General features: G+C 33.1%; 1 protein-coding gene across 1 annotated transcript in view; it reads left to right on the top strand.

The window, feature by feature from the left end:
* LOC139555351 (protein CBFA2T1-like) overlaps nucleotides 1-21,828 on the top strand; it is a 249,960-nt gene that overhangs the window by 138,067 nt on the left and 90,065 nt on the right. The window contains exon 2 of the mRNA XM_071369068.1: nucleotides 3,259-3,399. Coding sequence (XP_071225169.1) covers nucleotides 3,259-3,399 — 141 coding nt within the window. The remainder of the gene's footprint in view (nucleotides 1-3,258; nucleotides 3,400-21,828) is intronic.

Raw genomic sequence — 21,828 nt, 5'->3', positions numbered from 1 at the left:
GCTGCATAGGGTCAGAAGAATAGTAGTTGGGACCTGGCTACATAGGGTCAGAAGGATAGTAGATGGGACCTGGCTACATAGGGTCAGAAGGATAGTAGATGGGACCTGGCTACATAGGGTCAGAAGGATAGTAGATGGGCCCTGGTTACATAGGGTCAGAAGGATAGTAGATGGACCTGGCTACATAGGGTCAGAAGGATAGTAGATGGGACCTGGCTGCATAGGATCAGAAGAATAGTAGTTGGGACCTGGCTACATAGGGTCAGAAGGATAGTAGATGGGACCTGGCTACATAGGGTCAGAAGGATAGTAGATGGGACCTGGCTACATAGGGTCAGTAGGATGGTAGATGGGACCTGGCTACATAGGTTCAGAAGGATAGTAGATGGAACCTGGCTACATAGGGTCAGAAGGATGGTAGATGGGACCTGGCTACATAGGGTCAGAAGGATGGTAGATGGGACCTGGCTACATAGGTTCAGAAGGATAGTAGATGGAACCTGGCTACATAGGGTCAGAAGGAAAGTAGATGGGACCTGGCTGCATAGGGTCAGAAGGATAGTAGATGGACCTGGCTACATAGGGTCAGAAGGATAGTAGATGGACTTGGCTACATAGGGTCAGAAGGATAGTAGATGGGACCTGGCTACATAGGGTCAGAAGGATAGTAGATGGACCTGGCTACATAGGGTCAGAATGATAGTAGATGGGACCTGGCTACATAGGGTCAGAAGGATAGTAGATGGGACCTGGCTACATAGGGTCAGAAGGATAGTAGATGGGACCTGGTTACATAGGGTCAGAAGGATAGTAGATGGACCTGGCTACATAGGGTCAGAAGGATAGTAGATGGGACCTGGCTACATAGGGTCAGAAGGATGGTAGATGGACCTGGCTGCATAGGGTCAGAAGGATAGTAGAGCGTCCACTACCGTCCACTATAACTAAATGACCATGTTACCTACATGACCATGTTACCTACATGTATATAAATGACCATGTTACCTACATGTATATAAATGACCATGTTACCTACATGTACCTAAATGACCTTGTTACCTACATGTATCTAAATGACCATGTTACATACATGTACCTAAATGACCATGTTACCTACATGTACCTAAATGACCATGTTACCTACATGTATCTAAATGACCATGTTACCTACATGTACCTAAATGACCATGTTACCGACATGTACCTAAATGACCATGTTACCTACATGTATATAAATGACCATGTTACCCAAATGACCATGTTACCTACATGTACCTAAATGACCATGTTACCTACATGTACCTAAATGACCATGTTACCTAAATGACCATGTTACATAAATGACCATGCACCCTGCATGTATATAAATGACCATGTTACCTACATGTATATAAATGACCATGTTACCCAAATGACCATGTTACCTACATGTACCTAAATGACCATGTTACCTACATGTACCTAAATGACCATGTTACCTACATGTATATAAATGACCATGTTACCCAAAAGACCATGTTACCTACATGTACCTAAATGACCATGTTACCTACATGTACCTAAATGACCATGTTACCTAAATGACCATGTTACATAAATGACCATGTTACCTGCATGTATATAAATGACCATGTTACCTACATGTATATAAATGACCATGTTACCTACATGTACCTAAATGACCTTGTTACCTACATGTATCTAAATGACCATGTTACCTACATGTATATAAATGACCATGCTACCTACATGTACCTAAATGACCTTGTTACCTACATGTATATAAATGATCATGTTACCTAAATGACCATGTTACCTACATGTATCTAAATTACCATGTTACCTACATGTACCTAAATGACCATGTTACCTACATGTATCTAAATGACCATGTTACCTACATGTACCTAAATGACCATGTTACCTACATGTATCTAAATGACCATGTTACCTACATGTACCTAAATGACCATGTTACCTACATGTACCTAAATGACCATGTTACCTACATGTACCTAAATGACCATGTTACCTACATGTATCTACATGACCATGTTACCTAAATGACCATGGTACCTAAATGACCATGTTACCTACATGTACCTAAATGACCATGTTACCTACATGTATCTACATGACCATGTTACATACATGTATATAAATGACCATGTTACCTAAATGACCATGTTACCTACATGTATCTACATGACCATGTTACCTACATGTACCTAAATGACCATGTTACCTACATGTATCTACATGACCATGTTACCTACATGTACCTAAATGACCATGTTACCTACATGTACCTAAATGACCATGTTACCTAAATGACCATGTTACCTACATGTATCTACATGACCATGTTACCTAAATGACCATGGTACCTAAATGACCATGTTACCTACATGTATCTACATGACCATGTTACATACATGTATATAAATGACCATGTTACCTAAATGACCATGTTACCTACATGTATCTACATGACCATGTTACCTACATGTACCTAAATGACCATGTTACCTACATGTATCTACATGACCATGTTACCTACATGTACCTAAATGACCATGTTACCTACATGTACCTAAATGACCATGTTACCTAAATGACCATGTTACCTACATGTATCTACATGACCATGTTACCTACATGTACCTAAATGACCATGTTACCTAAATGACCATGTTACCTAAATGACCATGTTACCTACATGTATCTACATGACCATGTTACCTACATGTACCTAAATGACCATGTTACCTACATGTATCTAAATGACCATGTTACCTAAATGACCATGTTACCTAAATGACCATGTTACCTACATGTATATACATGACCATGTTACCTACATGTATATAAATGACCATGTTACCTACATGTATATAAATGACCATGTTACCTACATGTATATAAATGACCATGTTACCTACATGTATATAAATGACCTTGTTACCTACATGTATCTAAATGACCATGTTACCTACATGTATCTAAATGACCATGTTACCTACATGTACCTAAATGACCATGTTACCTACATGTACCTAAATGACCATGTTACCTACATGTACCTAAATGACCATGTTACCTACATGTATATAAATGACCATGTTACCCAAATGACCATGTTACCTACATGTACCTAAATGACCATGTTACCTACATGTACCTAAATGACCATGTTACCTAAATGACCATGTTACCTACATGTATCTAAATGACCATGTTCCTCCTCTGTGTCTCCAGATCACACTGAGAAGTGCTCCACTATGCCCGACTCACCTGCGGATGTGAAAGCACAATCCAGGTTAACTCCATCCACCATGCCTCCTCCTCCTCCAACCACCCAGGGAGCCCCTCGAACCAGCTCATTCACACCTACTACATGTAAGTACTGACACACACACACACCAGCTGGGGAGCTAGATATGTGGCGGCATCACAGGAAACAGATAGTGTATCCTGCTATCGCTATGAGACAGTTCAAACACCAAATAATAAAATCCTATTGGTCACATGGGTTTAGACTTTACTGTTAAAAGCTTTTACAGTCGTTTGTGAAATTAAAAGGACATAGTTAAACAATAAAACGAATAACGAGGCTATATACAGGGTCAGACACACACACACTCATCCCCCCTTCTCTCACTCATGCCAGTACATCAGGAGACGTGGAGGAGGCCGTAGGAGGGTTAGAGTTATACTATACTACACACTGAAGGGTTAGATTTATACTATACTACATACTGAAGGGTTAGAGTTATACTATACTACATACTGAAGGGTTAGAGTTTTACTATACTACACACTGAAGGGTTAGAGTTATACTATACTACACAATGAAGGGTTAGAGTTATACTATAGTACACACTGAAGGGTTAGAGTTATACTATACTACACACTGAAGGGTTAGAGTTATACTATACTACACACTGAAGGAAGGGTTAGAGTTATACTATACTACACACTGAAGGGTTAGAGTTATACTATACTACACACTGAAGGGTTAGAGTTATACTATACTACACACTGAAGGGTTAGAGTTATACTATACTACACACTGAAGGGTTAGAGTTATACTATACTACACACTGAAGGGTTACAGTTATACTATACTACACACCGAAGGGTTAGAGTTATACTATACTACATACTGAAGGGTTAGAGTTATACTGTACTACACACTGAAGGAAGGGTTAGAGTTATACTATACTACATACTGAAGGGTTAGAGGTATACTATACTACACACTGAAGGAAGGGTTAGAGTTATACTATACTACACACTGAGGGGTTAGAGTTATACTATACTACACACTGAAGGGTTAGAGTTATACTATACTACACACTGAAGGAAGGGTTAGAGTTATACTATACTACACACTGAGGGGTTAGAGTTATACTATACTACACACTGAAGGGTTAGAGTTATACTATAGTACACACTGAAGGGTTAGAGTTATACTATACTACACACTGAAGGGTTAGAGTTATACTATACTACACACTGAAGGGTTAGAGTTATACTATACTACACACTGAAGGGTTAGAGTTATACTATACTAAACACTGAAGGAAGGGTTAGAGTTATACTATACTACACACTGAAGGGTTAGAGTTATACTATACTACACACTGAAGGGTTAGAGGTATACTATACTACACACTGAAGGGTTAGAGTTATACTATACTACACACTGAAGGGTTAGAGTTATACTATACTACACACTGAAGGGTTAGAGTTATACTATACTACACACTGAAGGAAGGGTTAGAGTTATACTATACTACACACTGAAGGGTTAGAGTTATACTATACTACATACTGAAGGGTTAGAGTTATACTATACTACATACTGAAGGGTTAGAGTTATACTATACTACATACTGAAGGGTTAGAGTTATACTATACTACATACTGAAGGGTTAGAGTTATACTATACTACACACTGAAGGGTTAGAGTTATACTATACTACACACTGAAGGGTTAGAGTTATACTATACTACACACCGAAGGGTTAGAGTTATACTATACTACATACTGAAGGGTTAGAGTTATACTATACTACACACTGAAGGGTTAGAGTTATACTATACTACACACTGAAGGGTTAGAGTTATACTATACTAAACACTGAAGGAAGGGTTAGAGTTATACTATACTACACACTGAAGGGTTAGAGTTATACTATACTACACACTGAAGGGTTAGAGTTATACTATACTACACACTGAAGGGTTAGAGTTATATTGTACTACACACTGAAGGAAGGGTTAGAGTTATACTATACTACATACTGAAGGGTTAGAGTTATACTATACTACATACTGAAGGGTTAGAGTTATACTATACTACATACTGAACGGTTAGAGTTATACTATACTACACACTGAAGGGTTAGAGTTATACTGTACTACACACTGAAGGAAGGGTTAGAGTTATACTATACTACACACTGAGGGGTTAGAGTTATACTATACTACATACTGAAGGGTTAGAGTTATACTATACTACATACTGAAGGGTTAGAGTTATACTATACTACACACTGAAGGGTTAGAGTTATACTATACTACACACTGAAGTGTTAGAGTTATACTATACTAAACACTGAAGGAAGGGTTAGAGTTATACTATACTACACACTGAAGGGTTAGAGTTATACTATACTACACACTGAAGGGTTAGAGTTATACTATACTACACACTGAAGGGTTAGAGTTATACTATAGTACACACTGAAGGGTTAGAGTTATACTATACTAAACACTGAAGGAAGGGTTAGAGTTATACTATACTACACACTGAAGGGTTAGAGTTATACTATACTACACACTGAAGGGTTAGAGGTATACTATACTACACACTGAAGGGTTAGAGTTATACTATACTACACACTGAAGGGTTAGAGTTATACTATACTACACACTGAATGGTTAGAGTTATACTATACTACACACTGAAGGGTTAGAGTTATACTATACTACACACTGAAGGGTTAGAGTTATACTATACTACATACTAAAGGGTTAGAGTTATACTATACTACATACTGAAGGGTTAGAGTTATACTATACTACACACTGAAGGGTTAGAGTTATACTATACTACATACTGAAGGGTTAGAGTTATACTATACTACACACTGAAGGGTTAGAGTTATACTATACTACACACTGAAGGGTTAGAGTTATACTGTACTACACACTGAAGGAAGGGTTAGAGTTATACTATACTACACACTGAGGGGTTAGAGTTATACTATACTACATACTGAAGGGTTAGAGTTATACTATACTACATACTGAAGGGTTAGAGTTATACTATACTACACACTGAAGGGTTAGATTTATACTATACTACACACTGAAGGGTTAGAGTTATACTATACTAAACACTGAAGGAAGGGTTAGAGTTATACTATACTACACACTGAAGGGTTAGAGTTATACTATACTACACACTGAAGGGTTAGAGTTATACTATACTACACACTGAAGGGTTAGAGTTATACTATAGTACACACTGAAGGGTTAGAGTTATACTATACTAAACACTGAAGGAAGGGTTAGAGTTATACTATACTACACACTGAAGGGTTAGAGTTATACTATACTACACACTGAAGGGTTAGAGTTATACTATACTACACACTGAAGGGTTAGAGTTATACTATACTACACACTGAAGGGTTAGAGTTATACTGTACTACACACTGAAGGAAGGGTTAGAGTTATACTATACTACATACTGAAGGGTTAGAGTTATACTATACTACATACTGAAGGGTTAGAGTTATACTATACTACATACTGAACGGTTAGAGTTATACTATACTACACACTGAAGGGTTAGAGTTATACTGTACTACACACTGAAGGAAGGGTTAGAGTTATACTATACTACACACTGAGGGGTTAGAGTTATACTATACTACATACTGAAGGGTTAGAGTTATACTATACTACATACTGAAGGGTTAGAGTTATACTATACTACACACTGAAGGGTTAGAGTTATACTATACTACACACTGAAGTGTTAGAGTTATACTATACTAAACACTGAAGGAAGGGTTAGAGTTATACTATACTACACACTGAAGGGTTAGAGTTATACTATACTACACACTGAAGGGTTAGAGTTATACTATACTACACACTGAAGGGTTAGAGTTATACTATAGTACACACTGAAGGGTTAGAGTTATACTATACTAAACACTGAAGGAAGGGTTAGAGTTATACTATACTACACACTGAAGGGTTAGAGTTATACTATACTACACACTGAAGGGTTAGAGGTATACTATACTACACACTGAAGGGTTAGAGTTATACTATACTACACACTGAAGGGTTAGAGTTATACTATACTACACACTGAAGGGTTAGAGTTATACTATACTACACACTGAAGGGTTAGAGTTATACTATACTACACACTGAAGGGTTAGAGTTATACTATACTACATACTAAAGGGTTAGAGTTATACTATACTACATACTGAAGGGTTAGAGTTATACTATACTACACACTGAAGGGTTAGAGTTATACTATACTACATACTGAAGGGTTAGAGTTATACTATACTACATACTGAAGGGTTAGAGTTATACTATACTACACACTGAAGGGTTAGAGTTATACTGTACTACACACTGAAGGAAGGGTTAGAGTTATACTATACTACACACTGAGGGGTTAGAGTTATACTATACTACATACTGAAGGGTTAGAGTTATACTATACTACATACTGAAGGGTTAGAGTTATACTATACTACACACTGAAGGGTTAGATTTATACTATACTACACACTGAAGGGTTAGAGTTATACTATACTAAACACTGAAGGAAGGGTTAGAGTTATACTATACTACACACTGAAGGGTTAGAGTTATACTATACTACACACTGAAGGGTTAGAGTTATACTATACTACACACTGAAGGGTTAGAGTTATACTATAGTACACACTGAAGGGTTAGAGTTATACTATACTAAACACTGAAGGAAGGGTTAGAGTTATACTATACTACACACTGAAGGGTTAGAGTTATACTATACTACACACTGAAGGGTTAGAGTTATACTATACTACACACTGAAGGGTTAGAGTTATACTATACTACACACTGAAGGGTTAGAGTTATACTATACTACACACTGAAGGAAGGGTTAGAGTTATACTATACTACACACTGAAGGGTTAGAGTTATACTATACTACATACTGAAGGAAGGGTTAGAGTTATACTATACTACACACTGAAGGGTTAGAGTTATACTATACTACACACTGAAGGGTTAGAGTTATACTATACTACACACTGAAGGGTTAGAGTTATACTATACTACACACTGAAGGGTTAGAGTTATACTATACTACACACTGAAGGGTTACAGTTATACTATACTACACACCGAAGGGTTAGAGTTATACTATACTACATACTGAAGGGTTAGAGTTATACTGTACTACACACTGAAGGAAGGGTTAGAGTTATACTATACTACACACTGAAGGGTTAGAGTTATACTATACTACACACCGAAGGGTTAGAGTTATACTATACTACATACTGAAGGGTTAGAGTTATACTATACTACACACTGAAGGGTTAGAGTTATACTATACTACACACTGAAGGGTTAGAGTTATACTATACTAAACACTGAAGGAAGGGTTAGAGTTATACTATACTACACACTGAAGGGTTAGAGTTATACTATACTACACACTGAAGGGTTAGAGTTATACTATACTACACACTGAAGGGTTAGAGTTATACTGTACTACACACTGAAGGAAGGGTTAGAGTTATACTATACTACATACTGAAGGGTTAGAGTTATACTATACTACATACTGAAGGGTTAGAGTTATACTATACTACATACTGAACGGTTAGAGTTATACTATACTACACACTGAAGGGTTAGAGTTATACTGTACTACACACTGAAGGAAGGGTTAGAGTTATACTATACTAAACACTGAAGGAAGGGTTAGAGTTATACTATACTACACACTGAAGGGTTAGAGTTATACTATACTACACACTGAAGGGTTAGAGTTATACTATACTACACACTGAAGGGTTAGAGTTATACTATAGTACACACTGAAGGGTTAGAGTTATACTATACTAAACACTGAAGGAAGGGTTAGAGTTATACTATACTACACACTGAAGGGTTAGAGTTATACTATACTACATACTGAAGGGTTAGAGTTATACTATACTACACACTGAAGGGTTAGAGTTATACTATACTACACACTGAAGGGTTAGAGTTATACTATACTACACACTGAAGGGTTAGAGTTATACTATACTACACACTGAAGGGTTAGAGTTATACTATACTACACACTGAAGGGTTAGAGTTATACTATACTACATACTGAAGGGTTAGAGTTATACTATACTACATACTGAAGGGTTAGAGTTATACTATACTACACACTGAAGGGTTAGAGTTATACTATACTACATACTGAAGGGTTAGAGTTATACTATACTACATACTGAAGGGTTAGAGTTATACTATACTACACACTGAAGGGTTAGAGTTATACTGTACTACACACTGAAGGAAGGGTTAGAGTTATACTATACTACACACTGAGGGGTTAGAGTTATACTATACTACATACTGAAGGGTTAGAGTTATACTATACTACATACTGAAGGGTTAGAGTTATACTATACTACACACTGAAGGGTTAGAGTTATACTATACTACACACTGAAGGGTTAGAGTTATACTATACTAAACACTGAAGGAAGGGTTAGAGTTATACTATACTACACACTGAAGGGTTAGAGTTATACTATACTACACACTGAAGGGTTAGAGTTATACTATACTACACACTGAAGGGTTAGAGTTATACTATACTACACACTGAAGGGTTAGAGTTATACTATACTACACTCTGAAGGAAGGGTTAGAGTTATACTATACTACACACTGAAGGGTTAGAGTTATACTATACTACACACTGAAGGGTTAGAGGTATACTATACTACACACTGAAGGGTTAGAGTTATACTATACTACACACTGAAGGGTTAGAGTTATACTATACTACACACTGAAGGAAGGGTTAGAGTTATACTATACTACACACTGAAGGGTTAGAGTTATACTATACTACATACTGAAGGAAGGGTTAGAGTTATACTATACTACACACTGAAGGGTTAGAGTTATACTATACTACACACTGAAGGGTTAGAGTTATACTATACTACACACTGAAGGGTTAGAGTTATACTATACTACACACTGAAGGGTTAGAGTTATACTATACTACACACTGAAGGGTTACAGTTATACTATACTACACACCGAAGGGTTAGAGTTATACTATACTACATACTGAAGGGTTAGAGTTATACTGTACTACACACTGAAGGAAGGGTTAGAGTTATACTATACTACATACTGAAGGGTTAGAGTTATACTATACTACACACTGAAGGAAGGGTTAGAGTTATACTATACTACACACTGAGGGGTTAGAGTTATACTATACTACACACTGAAGGGTTAGAGTTATACTATACTACACACTGAAGGAAGGGTTAGAGTTATACTATACTACACACTGAGGGGTTAGAGTTATACTATACTACACACTGAAGGGTTAGAGTTATACTATAGTACACACTGAAGGGTTAGAGTTATACTATACTACACACTGAAGGGTTAGAGTTATACTATACTACACACTGAAGGGTTAGAGTTATACTATACTACACACTGAAGGGTTAGAGTTATACTATACTAAACACTGAAGGAAGGGTTAGAGTTATACTATACTACACACTGAAGGGTTAGAGTTATACTATACTACACACTGAAGGGTTAGAGGTATACTATACTACACACTGAAGGGTTAGAGTTATACTATACTACACACTGAAGGGTTAGAGTTATACTATACTACACACTGAAGGGTTAGAGTTATACTATACTACACACTGAAGGGTTAGAGTTATACTATACTACACACTGAAGGGTTAGAGTTATACTATACTACATACTGAAGGGTTAGAGTTATACTATACTACATACTGAAGGGTTAGAGTTATACTATACTACATACTGAAGGGTTAGAGTTATACTATACTACATACTGAAGGGTTAGAGTTATACTATAATACACACTGAAGGGTTAGAGTTATACTATACTACACACTGAAGGGTTAGAGTTATACTATACTACACACCGAAGGGTTAGAGTTATACTATACTACATACTGAAGGGTTAGAGTTATACTATACTACACACTGAAGGGTTAGAGTTATACTATACTACACACTGAAGGGTTAGAGTTATACTATACTAAACACTGAAGGAAGGGTTAGAGTTATACTATACTACACACTGAAGGGTTAGAGTTATACTATACTACACACTGAAGGGTTAGAGTTATACTATACTACACACTGAAGGGTTAGAGTTATACTGTACTACACACTGAAGGAAGGGTTAGAGTTATACTATACTACATACTGAAGGGTTAGAGTTATACTATACTACATACTGAAGGGTTAGAGTTATACTATACTACATACTGAACGGTTAGAGTTATACTATACTACACACTGAAGGGTTAGAGTTATACTGTACTACACACTGAAGGAAGGGTTAGAGTTATACTATACTACACACTGAGGGGTTAGAGTTATACTATACTACATACTGAAGGGTTAGAGTTATACTATACTACATACTGAAGGGTTAGAGTTATACTATACTACACACTGAAGGGTTAGAGTTATACTATACTACATACTGAAGGGTTAGAGTTATACTATACTAAACACTGAAGGAAGGGTTAGAGTTATACTATACTACACACTGAAGGGTTAGAGTTATACTATACTACACACTGAAGGGTTAGAGTTATACTATACTACACACTGAAGGGTTAGAGTTATACTATAGTACACACTGAAGGGTTAGAGTTATACTATACTAAACACTGAAGGAAGGGTTAGAGTTATACTATACTACACACTGAAGGGTTAGAGTTATACTATACTACACACTGAAGGGTTAGAGGTATACTATACTACACACTGAAGGGTTAGAGTTATACTATACTACACACTGAAGGGTTAGAGTTATACTATACTACACACTGAAGGGTTAGAGTTATACTATACTACACACTGAAGGGTTAGAGTTATACTATACTACACACTGAAGGGTTAGAGTTATACTATACTACATACTGAAGGGTTAGAGTTATACTATACTACATACTGAAGGGTTAGAGTTATACTATACTACACACTGAAGGGTTAGAGTTATACTATACTACATACTGAAGGGTTAGAGTTATACTATACTACACACTGAAGGGTTAGAGTTATACTATACTACATACTGAAGGGTTAGAGTTATACTATACTACATACTGAAGGGTTAGAGTTATACTATACTACACAATGAAGGGTTAGAGTTATACTATACTAAACACTGAACGGTTAGAGTTATACTATACTACATACTGAAGGGTTAGAGTTATACTATACTACACACTGAAGGGATAGAGTTATACTGTACTACACACTGAAGGAAGGGTTAGAGTTATACTATACCACACACTGAGGGGTTAGAGTTATACTATACTACATACTGAAGGGTTAGAGTTATACTATACTACATACTGAAGGGTTAGAGTTATACTATACTACACAATGAAGGGTTAGAGTTATACTGTACTACACACTGAAGGAAGGGTTAGAGTTATACTATACTACACACTGAGGGGTTAGAGTTATACTATACTACATACTGAAGGGTTAGAATTATACTATACTACATACTGAAGGGTTAGAGTTATACTATACTACACACTGAAGGGTTAGAGTTATTCTATACTACACACTGAAGGGTTAGAGTTATACTATACTAAACACTGAAGGAAGGGTTAGAGTTATACTATACTACACACTGAAAGGTTAGAGTTATACTATACTACACACTGAAGGGTTAGAGGTATACTATACTACACACTGAAGGTTTAGAGTTATACTATACTACACACTGAAGGGTTAGAGTTATACTATACTACACACTGAAGGGTTAGAGTTATACTATACTACACACTGAAGGGTTAGAGTTATAATATACTACACACTGAAGGGTTAGAGTTATACTATACTACATACTGAAGGGTTAGAGTTATACTATACTACATACTGAAGGGTTAGAGTTATACTATACTACGTACTGAACGGTTAGAGTTATACTATACTACACATTGAAGGGTTAGAGTTATACTATACTAAACACTGAAGGAAGGGTTAGAGTTATACTATACTACACACTGAAGGGTTAGAGTTATACTATACTAAACACTGAAGGAAGGGTTAGAGTTATACTATACTACACACTGAAGGGTTAGAGTTATACTATACTACACACTGAAGGGTTAGAGTTATACTATACTACATACTGAAGGGTTAGAGTTATACTATACTACACACTGAAGGGTTAGAGGTATACTATACTACACACTGAAGGGTTAGAGTTATACTATACTACACACGGAAGGGTTAGAGTTATACTATACTACACACTGAAGGGTTAGAGTTATACTATACTACACACTGAAGGGTTAGAGTTATACTATACTACACACTGAAGGGTTAGAGTTATACTATACTACATACTGAAGGGTTAGAGTTATACTATACTACATACTGCTTTGATTTCCTAGCTTTGGGTTAATTGCCTTGTTTCTCCCAGTATAGGTAAACACACTGTTGTGTTTAATACTAGTGTTATTATATTGTAGTGTTTAACCCTAGTGTTATTATATTATATTGTAGTGTTTAACCCTTGTGTTATTATATTATATTGTAGTGTTTAACCCTAGTTTTATTATATTGTAGTGTTTAACCCCAGTGTTATTATATTGTTGTGTTTAACCCTAGTGTTATTATATTGTAGTGTTTAACCCTAGTGTTATTATATTGTAGTGTTTAACCCTAGTGTTATTATATTGTTGTGTTTAACCCTAGTGTTATTATATTGTTGTGTTTAACCCTAGTGTTATTATATTGTTGTGTTTAACCCTAGTGTTATTATATTGTAGTGTTTAACCCTAGTGTTATTATATTGTTGTGTTTAACCCTAGTGTTATTATATTGTAGTGTTTAACCCTAGTGTTATTATATTGTAGTGTTTAACCCTAGTGTTATTATATTGTAGTGTTTAACCCTAGTGTTATTATATTGTAGTGTTTAACCCTAGTGTTATTATATTGTAGTGTTTAACCGTAGTGTTATTATATTGTTGTGTTTAACCCTAGTGTTATTATATTGTAGTGTTTAACCCTAGTGTTATTATATTGTAGTGTTTAACCCTAGTGTTATTATATTGTATTGTTTAACCCTAGTGTTATTATATTGTAGTGTTTAACCCTAGTGTTATTATATTGTAGTGTTTAACCCTAGTGTTATTATATTGTAGTGTTTAACCCTAGTGTTATTATATTGTAGTGTTTAACCCTAGTGTTATTATATTATATTGTAGTGTTTAACCCTAGTGTTATTATATTGTAGTGTTTAACCCTAGTGTTATTATATTGTAGTGTTTAACCCTAGTGTTATTATATTGTAGTGTTTAACCCTAGTGTTATTATATTTTAATGTTTAACCCTAGTGTTATTATATTGTAGTGTTTAACCCTAGTGTTATTATATTGTAGTGTTTAACCATAGTGTTATTATATTGTAGTGTTTAACCCTAGTGTTATTATATTGTAGTGTTTAACCCTAGTGTTATTATATTGTAGTGTTTAACCCTAGTGTTATTATATTGTAGTGTTTAACCCTAGTGTTATTATATTGTAGTGTTTAACCCTAGTGTTATTATATTGTAGTGTTTAACCCTAGTGTTATTATATTGTAGTGTTTAACCCTAGTGTTATTATATTGTAGTGTTTAACCCTAGTGTTATTATATTGTAGTGTTTAACCCTAGTGTTATTATATTGTAGTGTTTAACCCTAGTGTTATTATATTGTAGTGTTTAACCCTAGTGTTATTATAATGTAGTGTTTAACCCTAGTGTTATTATATTGTAGTGTTTAACCCTAGTGTTATTATATTTTAGTGTTTAACCCTAGTGTTATTATATTGTAGTGTTTAACCCTAGTGTTATTATATTTTAGTGTTTAACCCTAGTGTTATTATATTGTAGTGTTTAACCCTAGTGTTATTATATTTTAGTGTTTAACCCTAGTGTTATTATATTGTAGTGTTTAACCCTAGTGTTATTATATTGTAGTGTTTAACCCTAGTGTTATTATATTATATTGTAGTGTTTAACCCTAGTGTTATTATATTGTAGTGTTTAACCCTAGTGTTATTATATGTTAGTGTTTAACCCTAGTGTTATTATATTGTAGTGTTTAACCCTAGTGTTATTATATTGTAGTGTTTAACCCTAGTGTTATTATATTGTAGTGTTTAACCCTAGTGTTATTATATTGTAGTGTTTAACCCTAGTGTTATTATATTGTAGTGTTTAACCCTAGTGTTATTATATTGTAGTGTTTAACCCTAGTGTTATTATATTGTAGTGTTTAACCCTAGTGTTATTATATTGTAGTGTTTCACCCTAGTGTTATTATATTGTAGTGTTTAACCCTAGTGTTATTATATTGTAGTGTTTAACCCTAGTGTTATTATATTGTAGTGTTTAACCCTAGTGTTATTATATTGTAGTGTTTAACCCTAGTGTTATTATATTTTAGTGTTTAACCCGAGTGTTATTATATTGTAGTGTTTAACCCTAGTGTTATTATATTTTAGTGTTTAACGCTAGTGTTATTATATTGTAGTGTTTAACCCTAGTGTTATTATATTGTAGTGTTTAACCCTAGTGTTATTATATTATATTGTAGTGTTTAACCCTAGTGTTATTATATTGTAGTGTTTAACCCTAGTATTATTATATTTTAGTGTTTAATCCTAGTGTTATTATATTGTAGTGTTTAACCCTAGTGTTATTATATTGTAGTGTTTAACCCTAGTGTTATTATATTGTAGTGGTTAACCCTAGTGTTATTATATTGTAGTGTTTAACCCTAGTGTTATTATATTGTAGTGTTTAACCCTAGTGTTATTATATTGTAGTGTTTAACCCTAGTGTTATTATATTGTAGTGTTTAACCCTAGTGTTATTATATTGTAGTGTTTAACCCTAGTGTTATTATATTGTAGTGTTTAACCCTAGTGTTATTATATTGTTGTGTTTAACCCTAGTGTTATTATATTGTTGTGTTTAACCCTAGTGTTATTATATTGTAGTGTTTAACCCTAGTGTTATTATATTGTAGTGTTTAACCCTAGTGTTATTATATTGTAGTGTTTAACCCTAGTGTTATTATATTGTTGTGTTTAACCCTAGTGTTATTATATTGTAGTGTTTAACCCTAGTGTTATTATATTGTAGTGTTTAACCCTAGTGTTATTATATTGTAGTGTTTAACCCTAGTGTTATTATATTGTAGTGTTTAACCCTAGTGTTATTATATTGTAGTGTTTAACCCTAGTGTTATTATATTGTAGTGTTTAACCCTAGTGTTATTATATTGTAGTGTTTAACCCTAGTGTTATTTTATTGTAGTGTTTAACCCTAGTGTTATTATATTGTAGTGTTTAACCCTAGTGTTATTATATTGTAGTGTTTAACCCTAGTGTTATTATATTGTAGTGTTTAACCCTAGTGTTATTATATTGTAGTGTTTAACCCTAGTGTTATTATATTGTAGTGTTTAACCCTAGTGTTATTATATTGTAGTGTTTAACCCTAGTGTTATTATATTGTAGTGTTTAACCCTAGTGTTATTATATTGTAGTGTTTAACCCTAGTGTTATTATATTGTAGTGTTTAACCCTAGTGTTATTATATTGTATTGTTTAACCCTAGTGTTATTATATTGTAGTGTTTAACCCTAGTGTTATTATATTGTAGTGTTTAACCCTAGTGTTATTATATTGTAGTGTTTAACCCTAGTGTTATTATATTGTAGTGTTTAACCCTAGTGTTATTATATTGTAGTGTTTAACCCTAGTGTTATTATATTGTAGTGTTTAACCCTAGTGTTATTATATTATATTGTAGTGTTTAACCCTAGTGTTATTTTATTGTAGTGTTTAACCCTAGTGTTATTATATTGTAGTGTTTAACCCTAGTGTTATTATATTGTAGTGTTTAACCCTAGTGTTATTATATTGTAGTGTTTAACCCTAGTGTTATTATATTGTAGTGTTTAACCCTAGTGTTATTATATTGTAGTGTTTAACCCTAGTGTTATTATATTGTAGTGTTTAACCCTAGTGTTATTATATTGTAGTGTTTAACCCTAGTGTTATTATATTGTAGTGTTTAACCCTAGTTTTATTATATTGTAGTGTTTAACCCTAGTGTTATTATATTGTAGTGTTTAACCCTAGTGTTATTATATTGTAGTGTTTAACCCTAGTGTTATTATATTGTAGTGTTTAACCCTAGTGTTATTATATTGTAGTGTTTAACCCTAGTGTTATTATATTGTAGTGTTTAACCCTAGTGTTATTATATTGTAGTGTTTAACCCTAGTGTTATTATATTGTAGTGTTTAACCCTAGTGTTATTATATTGTAGTGTTTAACCCTAGTGTTATTATATTGTAGTGTTTAACCCTAGTGTTATTATATTGTAGTGTTTAACCCTAGTGTTATTATATTGTAGTGTTTAACCCTAGTGTTATTATATTGTAGTGTTTAACCCTAGTGTTATTATATTGTAGTGTTTAACCCTAGTGTTATTATATTGTAGTGTTTAACCCTAGTGTTATTATATTGTAGTGTTTAACCCTAGTGTTATTATATTGTAGTGTTTAACCCTAGTGTTATTATATTGTAGTGTTTAACCCTAGTGTTATTATATTGTAGTGTTTAACCCTAGTGTTATTATATTGTAGTGTTTATCCCTAGTGTTATTATATTGTAGTGTTTAACCCTAGTGTTATTATATTGTAGTGTTTAACCCTAGTGTTATTATATTGTAGTGTTTAACCCTAGTGTTATTATATTGTAGTGTTTAACCCTAGTGTTATTATATTGTAGTGTTTAACCCTAGTGTTATTATATTGTAGTGTTTAACCCTAGTGTTATTATATTGTAGTGTTTAACCCTAGTGTTATTATATTGTAGTGTTTAACCCTAGTGTTATTATATTGTAGTGTTTAACCCTAGTGTTATTATATTGTAGTGTTTAACCCTAGTGTTATTATATTGTAGTGTTTAACCCTAGTGTTATTATATTGTAGTGTTTAACCCTAGTGTTATTATATTGTAGTGTTTAACCCTAGTGTTATTATATTGTAGTGTTTATCCCTAGTGTTATTATATTGTAGTGTTTAACCCTAGTGTTATTATATTGTAGTGTTTAACCCTAGTGTTATTATATTGTAGTGTTTAACCCTAGTGTTATTATATTGTAGTGTTTAACCCTAGTGTTATTATATTGTAGTGTTTAACCCTAGTGTTATTATATTGTAGTGTTTAACCCTAGTGTTATTATATTGTAGTGTTTAACCCTAGTGTTATTATATTGTAGTGTTTAACCCTAGTGTTATTATATTGTAGTGTTTAACCCTAGTGTTATTATATTGTAGTGTTTAACCCTAGTGTTATTATATTGTAGTGTTTAACCCTAGTGTTATTATATTGTAGTGTTTAACCCTAGTGTTATTATATTGTAGTGTTTAACCCTAGTGTTATTATATTGTAGTGTTTAACCCTAGTGTTATTATATTGTAGTGTTTAACCCTAGTGTTATTATATTGTAGTGTTTATCCCTAGTGTTATTATATTGTAGTGTTTAACCCTAGTGTTATTATATTGTAGTGTTTAACCCTAGTGTTATTATATTGTAGTGTTTAACCCTAGTGTTATTATATTGTAGTGTTTAACCCTAGTGTTATTATATTGTAGTGTTTAACCCTAGTGTTATTATATTGTAGTGTTTAACCCTAGTGTTATTATATTGTAGTGTTTAACCCTAGTGTTATTATATTGTAGTGTTTAACCCTAGTGTTATTATATTGTAGTGTTTAACCCTAGTGTTATTATATTGTAGTGTTTAACCCTAGTGTTATTATATTGTAGTGTTTAACCCTAGTGTTATTATATTGTAGTGTTTAACCCTAGTGTTATTATATTGTAGTGTTTAACCCTAGTGTTATTATATTGTAGTGTTTAACCCTAGTGTTATTATATTGTAGTGTTTAACCCTAGTGTTATTATATTGTAGTGTTTAACCCTAGTGTTATTATATTGTAGTGTTTAACCCTAGTGTTATTATATTGTAGTGTTTAACCCTAGTGTTATTATATTGTAGTGTTTAACCCTAGTGTTATTATATTGTAGTGTTTAACCCTAGTGTTATTATATTGTAGTGTTTAACCCTAGTGTTATTATATTGTAGTGTTTAACCCTAGTGTTATTATATTGTAGTGTTTAACCCTAGTGTTATTATATTTTAGTGTTTAACCCTAGAGTTATTATATTGTAGTGTTTAACCCTAGTGTTATTATATTGTAGTGTTTAACCCTAGTGTTATTATATTTTAGTGTTTAACCCTAGTGTTATTATATTGTAGTGTTTAACCCTAGTGTTATTATATTGTAGTGTTTAACCCTAGTGTTATTATATTATATTGTAGTGTTTAACCCTAGTGTTATTATATTGTAGTGTTTAACCCTAGTGTTATTATATTGTAGTGTTTAACCCTAGTGTTATTATATTGTAGTGTTTAACCCTAGTGTTATTATATTGTAGTGTTTAACCCTAGTGTTATTATATTGTAGTGTTTAACCCTAGTGTTATTATATTGTAGTGTTTAACCCTAGTGTTATTATATTGTAGTGTTTAACCCTAGTGTTATTATATTGTAGTGTTTAACCCTAGTGTTATTATATTGTAGTGTTTAACCCTAGTGTTATTATATTGTAGTGTTTAACCCTAGTGTTATTATATTGTAGTGTTTAACCCTAGTGTTATTATATTGTAGTGTTTAACCCTAGTGTTATTATATTGTAGTGTTTAACCCTAGTGTTATTATATTGTAGTGTTTAACCCTAGTTTTATTATATTGTAGTGTTTAACCCTAGTGTTATTATATTGTAGTGTTTAACCCTAGTGTTATTATATTGTAGTGTTTAACCCTAGTGTTATTATATTGTAGTGTTTAACCCTAGTGTTATTATATTGTAGTGTTTAACCCTAGTGTTATTATATTGTAGTGTTTAACCCTAGTGTTATTATATTGTAGTGTTTATCCCTAGTGTTATTATATTGTAGTGTTTAACCCTAGTGTTATTATATTGTAGTGTTTAACCCTAGTGTTATTATATTGTAGTGTTTAACCCTAGTGTTATTATATTGTAGTGTTTAACCCTAGTGTTATTATATTGTAGTGTTTAACCCTAGTGTTATTATATTGTAGTGTTTAACCCTAGTGTTAATATATTGTAGTGTTTAACCCTAGTGTTATTATATTGTAGTGTTTAACCCTAGTGTTATTATATTGTAGTGTTTAACCCTAGTGTTATTATATTGTAGTGTTTAACCCTAGTGTTATTATATTGTAGTGTTTAACCCTAGTGTTATTATATTGTAGTGTTTAACCCTAGTGTTATTATATTGTAGTGTTTAACCCTAGTGTTATTATATTGTAGTGTTTAACCCTAGTGTTATTATATTGTAGTGTTTATCCCTAGTGTTATTATATTGTAGTGTTTAACCCTAGTGTTATTATATTGTAGTGTTTAACCCTAGTGTTATTATATTGTAGTGTTTAACCCTAGTGTTATTATATTGTAGTGTTTAACCCTAGTGTTATTATATTGTAGTGTTTAACCCTAGTGTTATTATATTGTAGTGTTTAACCCTAGTGTTATTATATTGTAGTGTTTAACCCTAGTGTTATTATATTGTAGTGTTTAACCCTAGTGTTATTATATTGTAGTGTTTAACCCTAGTGTTATTATATTGTAGTGTTTAACCCTAGTGTTATTATATTGTAGTGTTTAACCCTAGTGTTATTATATTGTAGTGTTTAACCCTAGTGTTATTATATTGTAGTGTTTAACCCTAGTGTTATTATATTGTAGTGTTTAACCCTAGTGTTATTATATTGTAGTGTTTAACCCTAGTGTTATTATATTGTAGTGTTTAACCCTAGTGTTATTATATTGTAGTGTTTATCCCTAGTGTTATTATATTGTAGTGTTTATCCCTAGTGTTATTATATTGTAGTGTTTAACCCTAGTGTTATTATATTGTAGTGTTTAACCCTAGTGTTATTATATTGTAGTGTTTAACCCTAGTGTTATTATATTGTAGTGTTTAACCCTAGTGTTATTATATTGTAGTGTTTAACCCTAGTGTTATTATATTGTAGTGTTTAACCCTAGTGTTATTATATTGTAGTGTTTAACCCTAGTGTTATTATATTGTAGTGTTTAACCCTAGTGTTATTATATTGTAGTGTTTAACCCTAGTGTTATTATATTGTAGTGTTTAACCCTAGTGTTATTATATTATATTGTAGTGTTTAACCCTAGTGTTATTATATTGTAGTGTTTAACCCTAGTGTTATTATATTGTAGTGTTTAACCCTAGTGTTATTATATTGTAGTGTTTAACCCTAGTGTTATTATATTGTAGTGTTTAACCCTAGTGTTATTATATTGTAGTGTTTAACCCTAGTGTGTTTTTCTCAATCT

This window comes from Salvelinus alpinus, chromosome 26, assembly GCF_045679555.1.
Source record: "Salvelinus alpinus chromosome 26, SLU_Salpinus.1, whole genome shotgun sequence".
Taxonomy (NCBI): Eukaryota; Metazoa; Chordata; class Actinopteri; order Salmoniformes; family Salmonidae; genus Salvelinus; species Salvelinus alpinus.
The sequence above is the reverse complement of the archived record's forward strand: the minus strand, read 5'-3'. Positions and strand labels throughout refer to the sequence as shown.